Source organism: Ruditapes philippinarum, unplaced genomic scaffold, assembly GCF_026571515.1.
Source record: "Ruditapes philippinarum isolate M1 unplaced genomic scaffold, ASM2657151v2 ctg1368_1_1_1_1, whole genome shotgun sequence".
Taxonomy (NCBI): Eukaryota; Metazoa; Mollusca; class Bivalvia; order Venerida; family Veneridae; genus Ruditapes; species Ruditapes philippinarum.
In genome coordinates, this window is record NW_026861205.1 from 69060 (window position 1) to 87136 (window position 18077).

At 30.9% G+C, this 18077-nt stretch overlaps 1 protein-coding gene across 1 annotated transcript in view; it reads right to left on the bottom strand.

The window, feature by feature from the left end:
- Positions 1-14118, bottom strand: part of LOC132714859 (uncharacterized) — a 36083-nt gene extending 21965 nt beyond the window's left edge. Inside the window, exons 1-2 of the mRNA XM_060697777.1 lie at positions 13884-14118; positions 1753-1811 (exon numbers count right to left, since the gene is read on the bottom strand). Coding sequence (XP_060553760.1) covers positions 1753-1783 — 31 coding nt within the window. The 5' untranslated portion in view covers positions 1784-1811; positions 13884-14118. The remainder of the gene's footprint in view (positions 1-1752; positions 1812-13883) is intronic.
- Positions 14119-18077: the final 3959 nt, after the last annotated feature.

An 18077-nucleotide genomic window follows, 5' to 3' on the forward strand; every position in this document is an offset into this window, starting at 1 on the left:
TTTACTGACAAATGCATTTCATATCTGGTATGAAGATAACTTGCATAGTATTCTTCCTTTGGGTGGAGTAAGGGGTCATTTCGGTCACCAGTGCTGAAAATAGCTATTTACACTTTTGCCCGTACAGCCTTAATTAATTGACAGATGTGTTTCATATTTGGTAAAAAGATAACTTTCATAATACTCTTCCTTTTGATTGAGGTAGGAGTCAGTGTGTCAATGTCAAGGATACCAAAAATAGATTTCTATATGTTTGCTAACACAGCCTTTTCTTTTTGACTATATTTGGTAGGATGATAATTCATATGGTCTTCTTCCTTTGCATTGAGTTAGGGATCAGTTGGGTCAATGCCATCATTGCTTAAACATATATTTTGTTTCACTTTTGCTAATATATCCTTTATTTATGGACAGATGTCTATCATGTTTGGTTGGTTTTGGGTGTTATTCTTCCTTTCTATTGAATTAAGAGTCAGTGGGTCAAAGTAAAAGAAAACACTAATAATAGATTTCTACACATTTGCTTAAACTGCCTTTATTTTTTGACTGAAACTGCCTTTATTTTTTGACTGATATTTTTTCATTTTTGAAAGGATGATAACTTGCATCCTTGGATTGAGTTAGGGGTCAGTTTGGTCAAGGTCACCAGTGCTAAAAATAGATTTTTACACTTTTGCCCATATAGCCATTGTTTATAAACAGACGTCTTTCATATTTAGTAGTAAGATATCTTGCATAGTTTTGATTGAGTAAGGGGTCAATGGGTTAAAGTCAAGGGTGACAAAAACAGATTTTTATACATTGGCTTATACAGCCTTTATTTATAGCCTGAAGCTTTTCAAATTTGAAAGGAACATACATTGGATAGTCACAAAGACAATGTCACTTATTTATAAAGCCTTGTATTTTTACCAAGTCTCATATTTACAAGGAATATACCTAAGATGGTCCTTTAAGATCGGGTGGAGTTTGGGGTTACTTGGTTCAAGGTAAAGTCTTGCATTTACATTTAAAATACTAGGATTTGATTAAGTTGAATATTTTTCAACTTAATCACTAGTCATAGCAATGACTTGCCAACTTATGTTTTTAAAATTACAAAACGCCATGTCGAATTATATTACTGCGTTTACATTTTTGGTAATTTTCGGTCCTTAATTGAGTAAATGAGAGAACATTTTTTGAAATATTGGTACTGACATGAACCTGAGCCGGAGGCATTTTTGTTTAACAAACTAGTTCTTGTTACTTTGTCTATGATACAAAAACGAATTCCAAAGAACATCAAAACATTCAGCAATCTGACTGACTCCTATCTCTTCGTGCAAATCAGATAGCCTCGGATTTTGATGCCCTTTCTATTACTTATACTGGTTTTGTTTTTAAAGATTTGGCTAAAAAAAGCAAATTTGAACCGTTTTAAATCAACGTTAAATCATAATGTTTATAACTGTGTAAATGAATATATATATAACAAAACTAGAACTGTATTGAACGGGCTAATTAACAGTAGGAAAGAAACCCAATTCAATTGTCAAAACTGTGTCTCTTAAACACTTTTGACGTATCCAAACGAATGGGTACATTGTGAAATATTTCTTCATTAATTCTTACACATTGATATCTATCAAACATATATATGTTTACAAAAATTCAAATCCTTTTGATTTGTAGTATTAAAACCATTATTGCATTTGTTTTTATAATACATTTTTAATCTTATTTCATAGGTAGATAACTAATAAGTCTTACCTATTGTTATGGGCTCTTCGCAAATACCCATTATTTTTCAAGTCCGTCTTTTAAATATCCTGTAACACAATTTTTTTATGGTTTATATCATAAAAATGATGCTCAAATTGAAATTTATAAATATTTTAAGTTCCAAAAAAGCATTATTTATAAAGATATTACCGAATTTTAACATTTCATATAAATAGAGGGAGATAATTGGAAATTTATTTTTTATAATGAGTAAGTCAAATTTAAAAAAAAAAATGAATGCATATATTTTAATGATTACATATAATGTGCACAAATATTTGCAGTTCATATTTTACCTATTCTTCACATTTTGAAAATTATAATTATAAACATATATAAAGTTCCACTAACGTGTGGTAACAACCTCAAATATAACATTCAAGATCTTTAAAAGGCTACATATCTGAGAAGAAGGTTAATATGTGTTACAATCTAAAGTAAACTTATACACCTATAGACTTGTCCTGTTTTGAGTTAAAATATGATAAACAAGAGCAACAAGGAAAGGCGACGTTCAATAAACGCAACTCCTACACGACCCAGCAACAAGACCCAGCGACATGGAGACCAAGAGGAACCCAAATAAAAACAGGGCGCAAGTAAATGCTGTATTTTGTGTATTTCGGGGATTTTAACTGCGCCATTACCACGTGACGTTTTGTGATCATGGGTCGCAAATCAATACAAAAGACGGGGCATTTAGAATTTTCTACCGAAAATTATTGAATTTTTTTTATATCATTTTATATGGGATTAAACGTAATTATTTGTCGCGATATATACGATTATTTACCAATGACGAGTGACTCACTAGAGTGGGCGAACTCTACACTTGATCAATGTAAAAATGATGATAAAAATAAAAATTGAAGAAAGAAATTATCTTCTTAAGCTATTCAGCAGCTTGCAGATTACAAAAGACAGGAAGTATAGTCACCGCGATAATATAATTTTGTGACATGCTGTACAGTGTCTTGTCTGGTTTTATATAGTACAACCCGGTGGATACAAGCAGTTATACATAATAATAATAAATTGGTTGCCATGTTAAGGACCCTTCTCTCGCTTGTATAATAATATTTCAATTTAACTCAGTCTATTCAATGACCTTAGATGTCCATCATAAATGAATTAGGGATATCTTATTTAATATTAAGACAATTATCTTTAGGATAAATTTTATCCAGTAAGGACTAACGATGATTATTGAAAATGCATTCATAATTTCTTAAAGGTTTTCCACTTCCTCATTCATAAATTCAAAACTTATTTGAGTGAATGCACGGGACACTACACCACACACGCAATGAAATGACATTTAAAAATAATAATCATTAAAAATCTATAAGCATATATTCATTAAAGCTGCATGCCTCCAGATGAGTCAAAATAGTTCAATAAAATCAAACTTGAGAAACATGTACTACGATTTAAGGAAACGTAATATTAATTAAATGATTCAAGATTCAAGTAATATTTTACATGTTATGTGCGGTTAATGACTGATTTTTTAGTATTTACAACTATATTTCTTCTGCGTTACTAACGCAGGAAGGGCTATTTATGCAAATTTTGACCACCTTTACATTCAAATACATTTTCAAAATTTCCATGAAAATTAGCATGAATCTGGAGGCGTGCTGCTTTAAGGTCTGTAGGCCTTATAGACAGCTTGAAATGGCAAAATATGTAAAACAGGATCAACAAGGGAGGGTGACATTCACTGAACACATCCCCAACACGACCCAGCATCACAGGTATATGGCCATGGAGCTCAGCAGGACAGTTTTATCTTTTTTTTTATTTTGTTTTTATCATTTTTTTTATCGAATCGATTTTTCAAACAACATGTTCAAAACGAAAGAAAACAACAACAAACCCCCCCCCCGCCAAAAAAAAACTTATTTATGTAAGTCGTATTATAGAAACATTAATGAAAAAATTAAGGAAAAAAAGTTGTGCGTAACGTAGAAAAATGATTATAATTAAAAGCATGAAGAGTTAAAGTCCATCGAGATTTTTTGAAATATTTTTAAACTAATGGCAAAATTAAAAAAAGGTATTTCTTTAGAAGATTATAAAATGTTCTTCGAGAGACTTAGTAGTAATACTGCTGATTGCAATAAAAGTTGAACAGAACAAATTTGTTCCAATTATGGTTTTACGAGAGAGAACTTAGCATTTCAGAAATTAGACTATTCTATAACTGTCGATGAAATACCAAATACAAACAAGCACATTTTCACGTAACAAATTTAATTTGTCAGTTGTGACATTATTTGGAACAAGTAATTTATTGAATGTAGTTATATATTATCTAGCTATTTACATGATATAATCAACACTATTTTGTATTTAGGATTTTTCCTCAGGGTATTATAATTCAATTGCATAAAAGGGTCCGGTAAATGATGTTAATAACTTAACAGGAATAACGCTTATTGATTGTTTTTTTTATTGTTCATCACAGTCATATAGAATTTAAATGTTGATGCTGCACATCAAAGACGCCGCCAAATGATGTGAACAGTCAATCATACGGTGGCATAGAGGTGACATTTGCAGTTTTATTTTATCTCGTGGCCACGACTTATTATCTTGAGGCCTCAAGATACTATCTCGTGGCCACGACTTATTATCTTATGGCCACGACTTATTATCTTGTGGCCTCAAGATATTATCTCGTGGCCACGACTTATTATCTTGTGGCCACGACTTATTATCTCGTGGCCACGAATTATTATCTTGTGGCCACGACTTATTATCTCGTGGCCACGAGTTATTATCTTGTGGCCACGACTTATTATCTTGTGGCCACGATTTATTATCTCGTGGTCTCAAGATATTATCTCGTGGCCACGACATATTATCTTGTGGCCACGACTTATTATCTTGTGGCCTCAAGATATTATCTCGTGGCCACGAGTTATTATCTTGTGGCCACGACTTATTATTTCGTGGCCACGACTTATTATCTTGTGGCCACGACTTATTACAGCCAATTAAAATGGTCGTTTCATCTTGAATAAAAGTTAACGACCGTATATCACACTGGCCAAAGTGTCACAAGAGCGGCGGGTCAAACGCTGCAGCGTTGGATAAGGGGGACGTTTTATAGTTATTAGTGTACCCCTTTCTTCTTTTTTGTATGGTCAGGTGTTTTTTCATTTATCTTGCTTAAAGTTGATTTTAGAAAATATTGATAATTGTAACCCTGTTTCTTTGTAAACATAAAATAAAATTGTCTTGACTTCACATTAGATAAACCGTGCTCATCCTTGAATATTAAAATCACAGAAATTTATTTAAATCTATGATATTCTAACTTAATGCGTCCGCCATGAATAAAGAAATCAATGAACTATGTACAGGAAGCTGCGTTTTCTATAAAAGGTCAAGTAATCTTTACTTAAAAAACTGACATTACATATATTCATGGTTAACACCTATATTGTGTAGAATTTTAAACATAACATATCAACTATCTGTGAAGTCAAAACATTTTTATTTTATGTTTACATGTACAAAGGAACTATGTAACAATTATCAATATTTTCTTATATTAAATTTAAGTAAAGTATATAAGAAACACCTGACCATACAAAAAAAAGAATAATAATAATTATAAAACGTCCCCCTTTTTCACCGCCGCAGCGTTTGACCCGCCACTCTTGTAAAAGCTGTGGCAAGTGTGATATAAGGTCTTAGTGATATTAACTTTTGTTCAAGATGAAACGACCATTTTCATTGGCTGACATAAGTCCTGGCCACAAGATAATAACTCGTGGCCACGAGATAATAAGTCGTGGCCTCAATATAATAAGTCGTGGCCACGAGATGATAAGTCGTGGCCACGAGATAATAACTCGTGGCCACAAGATAATATCTTGAGGCAACGAGATAATAAGTCGTGGCCACGAGATAATAAGTCGTGGCCACGAGATAATATCTTGAGGCCACAAGATAATAAGTCGTGGCCACGAGATAATATCTTGAGGCCACAAGATAATAAGTCGTGGCCACGAGATAATAAATCGTGGCCACAAGATAATATGTCGTGGCCACAAGTTAATAACTCGTGGCCACGAGATAATATCTTGAGGTCACAAGATAATAAGTCGTGGCCACGAGATAATAAGTCGTGGCAACGAGATAGTATCTTGAGGCCTCAAGATAATAAGTCGTGGCCACGAGATAAAATAAAACTGCAAATGTCACCTCTATGCCACCGTACAATCAGCATTGACAATCGTTCTCTATTACAGTTGAATATCCGAAGCACAAATCATTTTTTTCTCCATGTTCTTGGTATGTGCTCGTTGTGTAATAATTAAGTTGCACGCGGCGTCTAATAAACACATCAAAGCATATTTTTAAATAATATCATTAGCTACATTTCGGATGCACACTTCACATTCCGGTGCGGGTTTTTTAACAGTTGATGTCAGTTATGTTATTTTTTATGTATTGTTAAAAATATATTAATTTATTGAAAACAAAAGATTATACAGTGAATGTTGTTGACGTTAATTTGATGACGTGTTTAATTGTTTGTTTTAGAAATGGTTGAGGTAAAAATGATAAATCAGGGGTTGGAGGAAAAATGCTTAAAGTTGTAATAAATATGTATGAAAATGTCAAATCACATGTTAAGTCATGAACATCGTACACAGATTTCTTTCATTATTCTGTGGGCTTCTGTCAAGGAGAGGTAATGTTCCGATACTAGTTTCTTTGTTTGTTGAAGATTCAGAGCTTTATTTACTAAATAATATTGAATTTGGATTGGGATTGAATGTAGAAGACATTGTATTGCTTATATTGCTTTTGTTTGCAGATGAAAGGGGCTATTTTAGGTTAATTTCCAGGAGATATTCAAACACATTTAGATAATTCATTTTGAGTCTAAAAGTTAAAACGTCCAAAACAATTGGTTTCGAAAGAAGGACCGATTGCGCCAAAATGAGTAATGGACATATGATGGCCATGATATAGAGGTAATAGACAATTTGAACTATTTGGGTACAGTAATTGTTTTACCGGTAGTTTAACACTGAACCAAGAACATATGGCTGGAAAAGGACTTAAAGTTATAAATACTTTGTAACATAAATGTAAAACAAATGACTCAAAACTTAGAATTTATTGCCCATTGTTTGATGCTTTTGCTGGTTCGATTTTCATGAAATATGGGGTTTTACAAAGCCTGAAGACTTAGAACGAATTTATTTGAAGTTTTGCAAACTTATTTTACAAGTTTGTAAATTCTAGTAATGTTGCTGTATAAGAAGAGTTATATATATCCATTGTATATAAATCGCTCTGTTATGGTATTGAATACTTTTTTTAAAAATAAGCTCGAGTGTTACTGATTGTAATAATGGTCATACAGATTGGGTTTCTCATGTTAATAGGATATTACATAATTACGGATTTTCAAATGTATTTAAAAATCCTAGTTCTGAAAATGAAAAATCATTTATTCATTTGTGAATTTAAATGTAGATTGATTGATACTTTATGCTGGAATGGTATTGAAATATCGACATTAACTCTAAAATGAATATGAATAGAATATTTAAAACTACCTCTGAATATGAAAAAATACTTAGACTTATTACAAAAATACTAGGAACATATTTTATTAAACCCGGAATTTTATTGCATCCTTTGAGGATACAAACAGGGAGCGATACCCGTCCTAATTTAACAAGAAACTAAAGATAATGTTAATGTTGTTACACAAGAGACATTGAAAATAAATTCAACTTTATTTGTATATATCATTGCTACACTTAAATATGAAAGAGATATATCAAACGTTTTCATTAAGTAAACATTTCTGTGTTTAAATTTCATGTTTTGCTTACTTCTTCAAATAAAAACGATGTTGTTAAATTGAGCAAATATATGAAAGAGATTTTTGTTATTCAAAATTCATTTATAAATAATATGACCTGATGCTGTAGAACTTATTACCTTACTGACTTTATGATACATGTTTTCATCATATGTAAATATATGTTAAAGGGCATATGATTAAACTTTTTAAATATGTTCTAGATATGTAATATAATACAATACAATACAAATACTTTATTCGCTTTAAGGCCTCCGGCCCATGCAAAAACATATATACAGAGAAACAATTTACACAAAATTATAGCATGTGCACAATGTTTAAACATATACTATATAAATTTAACTGAAAATAACTTTTAAGCATAATTTTTTTTTTCTGGGAGTTTCTTAATTATCATTTTGTATCTAAGACATATTAATTGTTAATCTTCCTTTTTTCAAAAGCGTAATACAAAAATGTTGCTGTACCCTTTATAAGATCATCATTTTTTGTAGACATTAATATATTAAATTTGTTTCGGGTTGGAGCATTTAGGTACTTAATCGGTAAATATAATTTTCTAAGTTCTGAAAAAAATCACAACATAGTAAAAAATGAAATTCATCTTCTATTACATTCTTAGAACATTTTGTGCATAATCTGTTTTCCCTCAATATCTTTTTATGTCTACCAACCATAATTTCAAGATCATGTGACCCTATTCTAAAATTTGAGTATATATATCTAAATTTTCTAATGTCTAGAACATCTAAATAACATTCATATGAGAAATTTTCCTTAAACATACCATAAAAAGACAATTTTAAATTAGAGGTTACAGATGAATGCCACTCTTGTAGGTATATATCTTTTAACCTATTTTCAAATTGTGCTATAAATTATTTATCTGATGTAACAGATTGACTTTCCCATACATATCCAAAACCATGACTTTGTAAAATTGTTCTTAAAGATGTAACCCAATTGTCATGTCCCTGTATATCATCATTAAACATCATTAAGTAACACTTTTTAACTAATCTATCGTTTGGCATTTTAATAATTTTTAACCAATAGTAAATACACCTCTTAATGGATATTAAATACATAGGATACCTCCCGCAGTCGCCTAATACAGCTACATTGGATGCATTTTGTTTACAACACCTAAAGCGTTTGCATGCATAATATTGTACTCGTTCTAGCTCTTCAAATTTACCCATGCCCCAAATTTCAGCCCCATAAAGTAACTGAGGACATATTTTAGTATCAAACAGTTTAAAAAATACTTTCTTATTTAATTGGCCACAATCATACAAGGATTTTAAGATTGATATAAAAACCCTCTTACCCTTTATGCATAACTCGTGTACCATTCTTTTCATAGAAAGTTGTCTTGTAAATGTTAAATCAACGTAACTAAAAGCATTAACAACTTCAATCTGCTTGTTTTTATAAGTCCATTTTTCAATTTTACATAATGTACCACCATTTTTAAAAACAACTATTTTTGTTTTACTTTCATTTACTTTAAGTTTATATGTATCGCAAAAAAATGACAAAGTATCTAACTGTTTTGTAAACCAGAAACTGTATCTGAAAGGAGAGCAATATCATCTGCAAACATTAAAGATAAAAGTTGTGTCTCAGACGGGTGTAATTGAATTCCTCTTATGCCACTATCATCTAAAATATGTTGTAATTCATCTATATAGAAAGAGAAAAGAATCGGGCTGGCAAAACAACCTTGTTTTAATCCTACTGAACTTAATATGTAATCACTTCTTTCATTATTACATCTAATACATGCTTTAACGGTTCTATACATACTTTGAAAAGCTATATACAATTTTCAACTGACACCCCCATTTCTAAGTACATTCCAAAGAATTTGTCTATTTATGGTATCAAAACATTTATGAAAATCAATGAATGCAACATGTTTAGCATAGATGTTTATGCATTAAGGTGATATATCTATGTAGAAGTGTTCTGTTCTATTATAGATTCCAAAAGTTATAAGTTGGCCAATTACCTGAACCATCGTTTAATTCTGCTTCTCTTTAGCAAAAAGTAGATTTATATTGAGAAAGTATTAATTTTGTATTTAAATTTACAAAGTTATTTTTGTTATCAGCACTTCTTTCGTCAGGTGATAAGTATGTTACATGTTTCTTAAACCTTAATTTACATATTATAAAACTCATCTTTGCACTTTCCAAATAAAATATAGCTTTTCTGTTTTTGAGGCATTATGTGCCCCTTTAAGTTTTTTGAAGATTTAATTTACTCATCTGGAGTGGGATGTGGATGCACTTTAGTACATTTAGATTTTAACATCATCCGGAGGTGTATCGCTATTATAATTTTCAATTTCCATTATCTTTGGACGTGCCTCTTTTTAATTTTTTTAAATGTTAACATCTAGAAGTGTGTCGCTGTAATTATCTTTATTTATTTGATTTAATATCTACAGATAGTCAAACAATGCAATTGTCTTTTAGATCACATCAAGGCGTCAGTTATTTAATGCCTTGATCATAATTAATGATACAATATTTCTATTTTCTATCTAATCTATTTTTCTGTCATAACATATAATAGAATATATTTTTGTTAACAAAAACATATTGTATGACTCAGTTTATCGCAAACAAGTTGCCAAATAACCTTTTAAATGTCGTTTGTAATTGAAATGATAAAAATCTGTAAATAAAAAAAATCATAATCGATGTTACATACTGAACAAGTCATGTATTATTGTAAAAAGGGTACTATATAAATTTATTGTACGGGTATCTTATTAAATCGTTTTTATTTTTAAACCGGATTCCCAAATCAAGTAAAAAGCGCGGCTAAAAATTGAACACATAACATTATATAACGCAGTTTTTTATACATGACAAAATTCTTTTTAACAACAAGTTTTGAATAGGTTAACAACATAATTTTTACAAGAATTTTAGAATTTTATTCTAAAACTTCATATGCAAAATATAACTTAAATAATCATTAAAAATGTATCTTAAGCGACGATGGGAGTTTCATTAAATGGGTAAAATGTAATAAGTAGTCAATAAAAAGAATGCTGGTCCAACATGAAGTGTCTTTAAAGTAGCGACTAAATACACTAATGTAACACGAAACCATTGTAATGTAGCGGAGATAGTATATTTTGATAAGCTGATACAATCAAATTTTGAAATAATCTGATCTTGTGGAAAAACATAAAACCTTTGTCATTTATATTGACATTTTGGAGGTAGGATTCAATTTAAAGTGCATTGATGTATACGAAACCAGTTTTAATATTTCTTAAAGTTAGCTCTTCGCAAAGAGGCGTTGCATATTTTGGACCTTTCATGGAATAAAGCAACACTAGTGCCATAATAGGGACTTCAGAAATGCCCTAACTCACGTTGTTGGAGTTGAAATACAATTAATTTGACCATATAACTACCGCTGCATTATATGATATTCAACGGGACAGATTTAAGATCTGCTATTCGAGGAGGGTAGGACTAATTAACTACTCATATTAACAAACGTCAAGTGGTTGAATGGTGAATAAAATAAACTTTCTATAGAAAAACAATCCTTTAATTATTTTACAAGACCTACTCATTGCTATGCATGAACTGTTATTTTTGCATAGACACTGCGCATTAAGCTATACATAAACCGAGAAGATAACGTGCATACAAGTTGCACATTTTTAAAATGCGCGACTCAGGGCACAATGTAAAAAAGCTCAATGCAATGATACTCTCAAATTACATCACACTCGTACGTAAAAATCATGACGAACGTGGTTTGTTAACGCTCAAAGCAAACAAATGTAATGCGAAATAAACAAGTCAGAATTAATTACTAACTAAAGTATAAAAACTAGTTTTGTTACGGTTTTCAAAACCGCTTCTGAATACGTAGCAAATCGACATTTCTTCAGTTAGTTTGCTTTATCTATAGATATATACGTAAATTTTACGTACCAATTTTTTTTCAAGACGCCAAGTCATGTACTCATCTCATTCGCGAAGACATTTCTATAGAAAAAAAACAGTGGGAATGTTCCGAAAATCAATATGCTCTGATATCGACTTATTATGCTTTTAAATTAATGAACAGCTTAAAGTGATGTTATGCTCTTCTTTCACTGACAAATTGAGTAAAATTAATATTTGATATTATATTTCAAGAGATGGACTATTAGAATGGTTATTGGCCAATAATATGTAATATTTGTAATGTTTAATGTTAAATATTTAAAAGAATCTAAATCATAAAAATACTGTCCCACTCTTTTTAGAATTTGAATACTGTCGCTATATTCCAATCAATATCTATAAAAATGTCCATGGGTCACACAGATTATTGTCCTTTTTGCATAGTAAAATATAAAATCATTAACAATTTTCGGAAAAATGTAACTTAATTTGACATTAATTGTGCATTCAGCATTTAGACATGGATAGGCATATTGCCACTTTAAGTGAATACGCCTTCAAATGGCGCATTATCAATAAATATGTCAAATATTGATAAAGAAATAATTACAGAAATGTATCATTTTGAAATTCTTAAGAATATATTTCTCAGCGAAACAATGTTGATTTAGGTCTAAGTAATTTTCTTAATCAATAATATAAATTTTGTAGTCCTGTTGTCGGTATATGTAGTTCAAACTTTATCTCATTAGTTGAAAGACAATGTTTTAAATGCAAAATAACCAGATTTATTTTTCATGCTTAGAAAGGACAAAAATGTTTCTCATAATTGCAAAAAAAAAACAACAAAAACATTTTACAAAAGACTGTTCAGTATAAGGCGAACGGGTTACTTTTATTTTAAAACTGTAACAGTACTCCAACATTATAAACATTGTAATGAAATTTATTTGGAAGAAGACTTTATGTTTCCAATATATCGAAAAGAGCATGCGCGATGTGTTAATCATGATATTTAATATTTGTTAAGTACTTCATATAAATCGCTGAGATATCGAAAAATGTATTATAAATCGTAAACTCTCCTTGCAGTTTTACATCTATTATCACTATCTATGATGGCATTTTAAAACAGAATGAAAATAATAATTATCAATTTAATTAAATAAAGGGGATATTTGTTTGTTTGTGTGCAAGATGAAGAATACTGTTTTTATAGTTCACGAGATGAAATAAAATTACATCTTACACAACAAACAGACAAAACATTTTCTTTTTATTTTATGATTAAAAACAAGTTAAAACGAAATTTCCTTGATACAATGTATTCACTTTAATATTAAAATCTGTTTTCCCTACTGGTAGCTTCTATCAATCGAATTTCTCATTAAATACAAGACGTATTTGGCTGAAAAATAAGTTCAACAATCAACGTTAAATGGCGATGATATTATTCATTTTAGAGATTGCTTGTTTTAATAAAAAAAAACACACAAAAAACCAACAATTCTCGTAGGAGGAAAAGTCAAACCATTCATCCATCCATATTTCTGTTACTTACGGCGAATTTATATTAGACCTTCTTCTGTGAAATGTAAGCGGTCGCCATTTTTTAAAGTTGTGTATTTTACGGGAGGAAAATAATTGTGTTTGATTCAGAGGGTTGTCATTTGGATTTGTTAGTCATACACTTTTTAAAAGAAAGACAACTTATTTTATTTGAGGTTGTTACAGACGATAAATAAGTGTTGACAGATGTGTAAACATTCAAAAAGCGGCTAGAAAATTGGGAAACATAGAATTTTTGAAAGGCTGCCTTACGAACGCTGGGATGTTTACGTATTATTTTGGCTGATGTCTGTTATTGCTTTTCAACTTATTAAGCAGTAATTGCTCGTAGGATACTTAGATATGCCCAAATGTCATCAAGAGCAGTTTTGCATGTGGAAGGGATTGTATTTTTCAGGCTGTAAAATTGAAACAAAATTTAAAGACGATATTTGGTGATTGGTAATTTGAATGAATTGAAGTTAGTTTTCTTCTTTTTATTACTTTTGAAATTTAAGTTATTTATCAATTTCAGCTTTGCTTTTCTCTAAACAGCCCTGATAATGTCAGAATTGTCAACAATAATAATAGAAGTAAGATACCACATGGGGAAAATCTTAAAGAAGTAGTCTGATCATTGAAAAGTGTGAAATTATATTTTGATAATTTTCACTGTGAAATTATCAAATACAGTTTTCATAGATAAATCAGTAATCAACTGAAAAGCATAAAATTAAACTTACAAACAAGAAAAGAAAAAGAAACACAACAAAACTACATACCAAAACGTATGTGGAAGTTTTATTTCACAAAGCGAACCATTTCTTTCACTAATTTACACTATTTTTTCATTTTTTCTAGCCATTAAAAATGTTCACTTTAATCATGTAATTAAAAGACCTGTACAGAGTCCATTGGGAAATAAAACGTAATAAGAAATGGTAAAACCCCCATTTCACTCCAAATCCATGTACAAGAAGTTCTTAAAATAGTTCATCATAAATTAAACTTATTTTATTTTATTTTTCTTCAGTGTTAGCAATTAAATATAAACATAAATATCTGGCCCAACGCCTAACTGTTGGTTCAGAATTTGGCATGATTTCACAAGAATTCCAATTGTAATTTGAAAAAAAAAACAAACAAAAAACACTGTTAACATCAAAAACAATTATGGGTATATTACATTTAACCTATAAGGTTGAATAAAAGTCTTTGATTTAAGTTTATCTGAAAGCATGTTGGTTTTGAAATATGAATACAGAATGTAAACAAATTGAATCTAAACTTAGTCAAACCGTTGATAATGGTAAAACTAGAACTATGAAGGGGTAGCAGTTTAAGTGGCTCTATTTAGAACGAGCCCTTACATAATTTGTTTGTTGTTATGGCTTTTTATAAATTCATTAATTTATAAATTCATCCAAGTCATGTCGTCTCTATTTCGTATATCTTTCTTGTTGCCATGGATTCTTGATGTGTACAGAAATCAATCATTAAATCAATCAATCAATCAATCATTCAATCAATCAAACTAACGAACAATAATTTTTGGTAGTCAAGAATTGTCTTAACTAGCTCTACTCCGTTTTAGTATGCCAAACTTATCATTTAGAAATTTAAATATATAATGCTTCCGCACCAGTTTTAAATCAGTGCTAAATTTCAACTTAAACTTAATAGTAATACATCGATTTTGTTAACGTGATTTATAGATTCCATTAAACGATTAAGGTAGTAGTTTTGAAAGGCAATATATCCATGTCTATGGAACGCCGTGACTGTCTTATGTAATCAATGTTTTTGTTATCTTGTGAAACAATGATATTATATTGTCGTTTGAGCATGTTAACATGTGCAATTTACATCATGTCTTGTCAAAGGAACATGCTGACTTGTGCAAACAGCATGTTAACTTGTCAAATTATTATGATGACATGTGGAGACAACATGCTAACTTGTCAAAGTATCGTGATGACTTGTGCAAATGACATGGTAACTTGTCGAATTATAGTGATGACATGTGCAAACAGCATGTTAACTTGTCAAAGTGTCATGATGACTTGTGCAAACGCCATGTTAACTTGTCAAAGTATAATGATGACTTGTGCAAACGACATGTTAACTTGTCGAATTATCGTGATGACATGTGCAAACAGCATGTGAACTTGTCAAAGTATCATGATGACTTGTGCAAACGCCATGTTAACTTGTCAAAATGTAATGATGACTTGTGCAAACGACATGTTAACTTGTCGAATTATTGTGATGACATGTGCAAACAGCATGTTAACTTGTCAAAGTGTCATGATGACTTGTGCAAACGCCATGTTAACTTGTCAAAGTATAATGATGACTTGTGCAAACGACATGTTAACTTGTCGAATTATCGTGATGACATGTGCAAACAACATGTGAACATGTCAAAGTATCATGATGACTTGTGCAAACAGCATGTTAACATGTCAAATTACCATGATGACTTGTGAAGACAACATGTGAACTTGTCAAAGAATGGAATTGTGATGACTTGTGCAAATGACTTGTTTTTTTTGTATCATGCTGACATGTCAAAACGTACTGTTAACTTGTCAAAGTATTATGATAACTTGTGCAAATGCCATGCTAACATGTCAAAATTCCATGATGACATGTGTTAACAGCAGTTTAACTTGTCGAATTATCGTTATGACATGTGCATACAGCATGTTGACTTGTCCAAGTATCATGATGACTTGTGCAAACGACATGTTAACTTGTCCAAGTATAATGATGACTTGTGCAAATGCCATGCTAACTTGTCAAAATTTCATGATGACATGTGCAAACAGTATGTTAACTTGTCAAATCATCGTGATAACATGTGCAAACAACATGCTAACTTGTCTAAGTATCATGGTGACTTGCGAAAGCGATATGTTAACTTGTCAAAATTTCATGATTACTTGTGCAAACAGCATGTTAACTTGTCAAGGTATCGTGATGACTTGTGCAAACTCCATTCTAACTTGTCAATGTATCATGATGACTTGTGCAAATGCCATGTTATCTTGTCAAATTATCATGATGACTTGTGCAGACAACATGTTAATTTGTCAAAGAACCGTGAAGATTGCACTTGTTAATATGCTTAAATGACTCGATAATATCATCTCATCACAAGATATCAAAAACATTGATAGCATAAGACAGTCACGGCGTTCCATACATGTCTTAATTGGTGCATAGCTTAGTGAAATTAAACCGATTTTTGAGACGGAATAAATGTGATTATCGAAATTTATCATACTTCACAAGATATCAAAAACATTGATAGCATAAGACAGTCACGGCGTTCCATGCATGTCTTAATTGGTGCATAGCTTGGTAAAATTAAACCGATTTTGAGACGGAATAAATGTGATTATCGAAATTTATCATACTTGATACTCGATACTACTGACTGTGTAAAGTTTAGCAACTGCTTAGTTTATTAAAATAAAAGTACTTGTGAAATTTTGAAATAGTAAGCATGATACTGTTGAATTTGTACTCGATCATTTTAGTTGGGTTATTCAAGCTATGAAATTATTCAATAAAGCTTCTTTGGTTCTACAAATTGGCGCAACGCCTAACTATACGTATAATTACAATGAGCAATAGGACCAATAAATAAGCCGTGTCACGACAAAACCAACGTAATGCGTTTGCTACCAGCATGGATCCAGACCAGCCTGTGCATCCGCATCACTTTAAACAACAATATATTTGCATTTACTGCTTTTATTCAAACATTGCCCAATTTCTTCTTTGACATGTAAGTTGTCTTCTTTGACATGCATCAATTTCCTTGTTGATCTTGTTTATCATATTTTAGACTGCAAGTATCATTTACATTGTCTAAAATTGCCCCTTCAATTACTATTACTGTTCATTCTGCCAAGCATTGTTTTCAATTTCATCACACATATAAAAGATGTGAACAAATGAAGTGTCAAACAGCAAAATGTTTAAACTATTTTTCTTCTGTCAGTCCTTTGTCACTTGTTCGAGTACTGATTTTTTTCAGTTTGACGTTGGAATTGTCTTAATATTAAAACATAGCAGTTGCAGCTAGTGCATTGTTTAATGTAGTGACATACGGAATTTTGTTTTTACTTCATCTTCTTTTCAGGTACCTTCCAGCTATTTGGTTTAGATAAGACTAAAAAGTGACGACGTTGTGATCTCAATGAAAACAATTTAGCATCACAAGGCCTTTACAAATTGGTGGCGGTGTGATCGAGTGGATAATGTGTCGGACTAGTTATACATGGATTTTGTCACCAAAAAGAAGACACTAATTTAGTACTTGTTGATCGAGAGTGTGTCTATAAGCATATACATTGTAGTTCGTAATCAAACTGAAATAATCTCTGTATTTATACTAAGGTCGTTACAGATTGAAATCTTATTAATTCTCAAAGGCGCATTATCCCTCAGAAATCCATATCTTTTACCTCTTTAGAAATGTCAAAAATGTGACAAATGTATAAAAAGCATGTTAGATGTTTAACAACTGAAAACGTAAATGCTTAACATGAGGCTATGTACCGTAAAGGCAGGAAAATGTAATCAATTAAATATTTTGACTCCTTACAGAATACTTATTATCTACATTTATACCAATTGTAAAAAATATGCAGTTTTTAAGAAATAAAAATGTCACTATTTCTAAGGCAAAATGGGCTTTTAATCTGCTTAACTTGAGAAATGTTTAGTTTTTTTAATCCCCATAAACTGTAAGTTAATTCAAAGCAGGGCAAACCCATTTCACACATTCACCAGGTTAAAGGTAAGTTCATGCTGAAAGCCATTGGGTATATTACAAAGAAAACGGAATCCTTTGAATGACGTCATAAAAAATCTACTTGTTATAAAGAAACGAAAGTCAATCAATAGATTGGCTGGTATTTTGATTAGGTTGGTCGGTTTCTTGGTTATACAAGCTGGTCTAG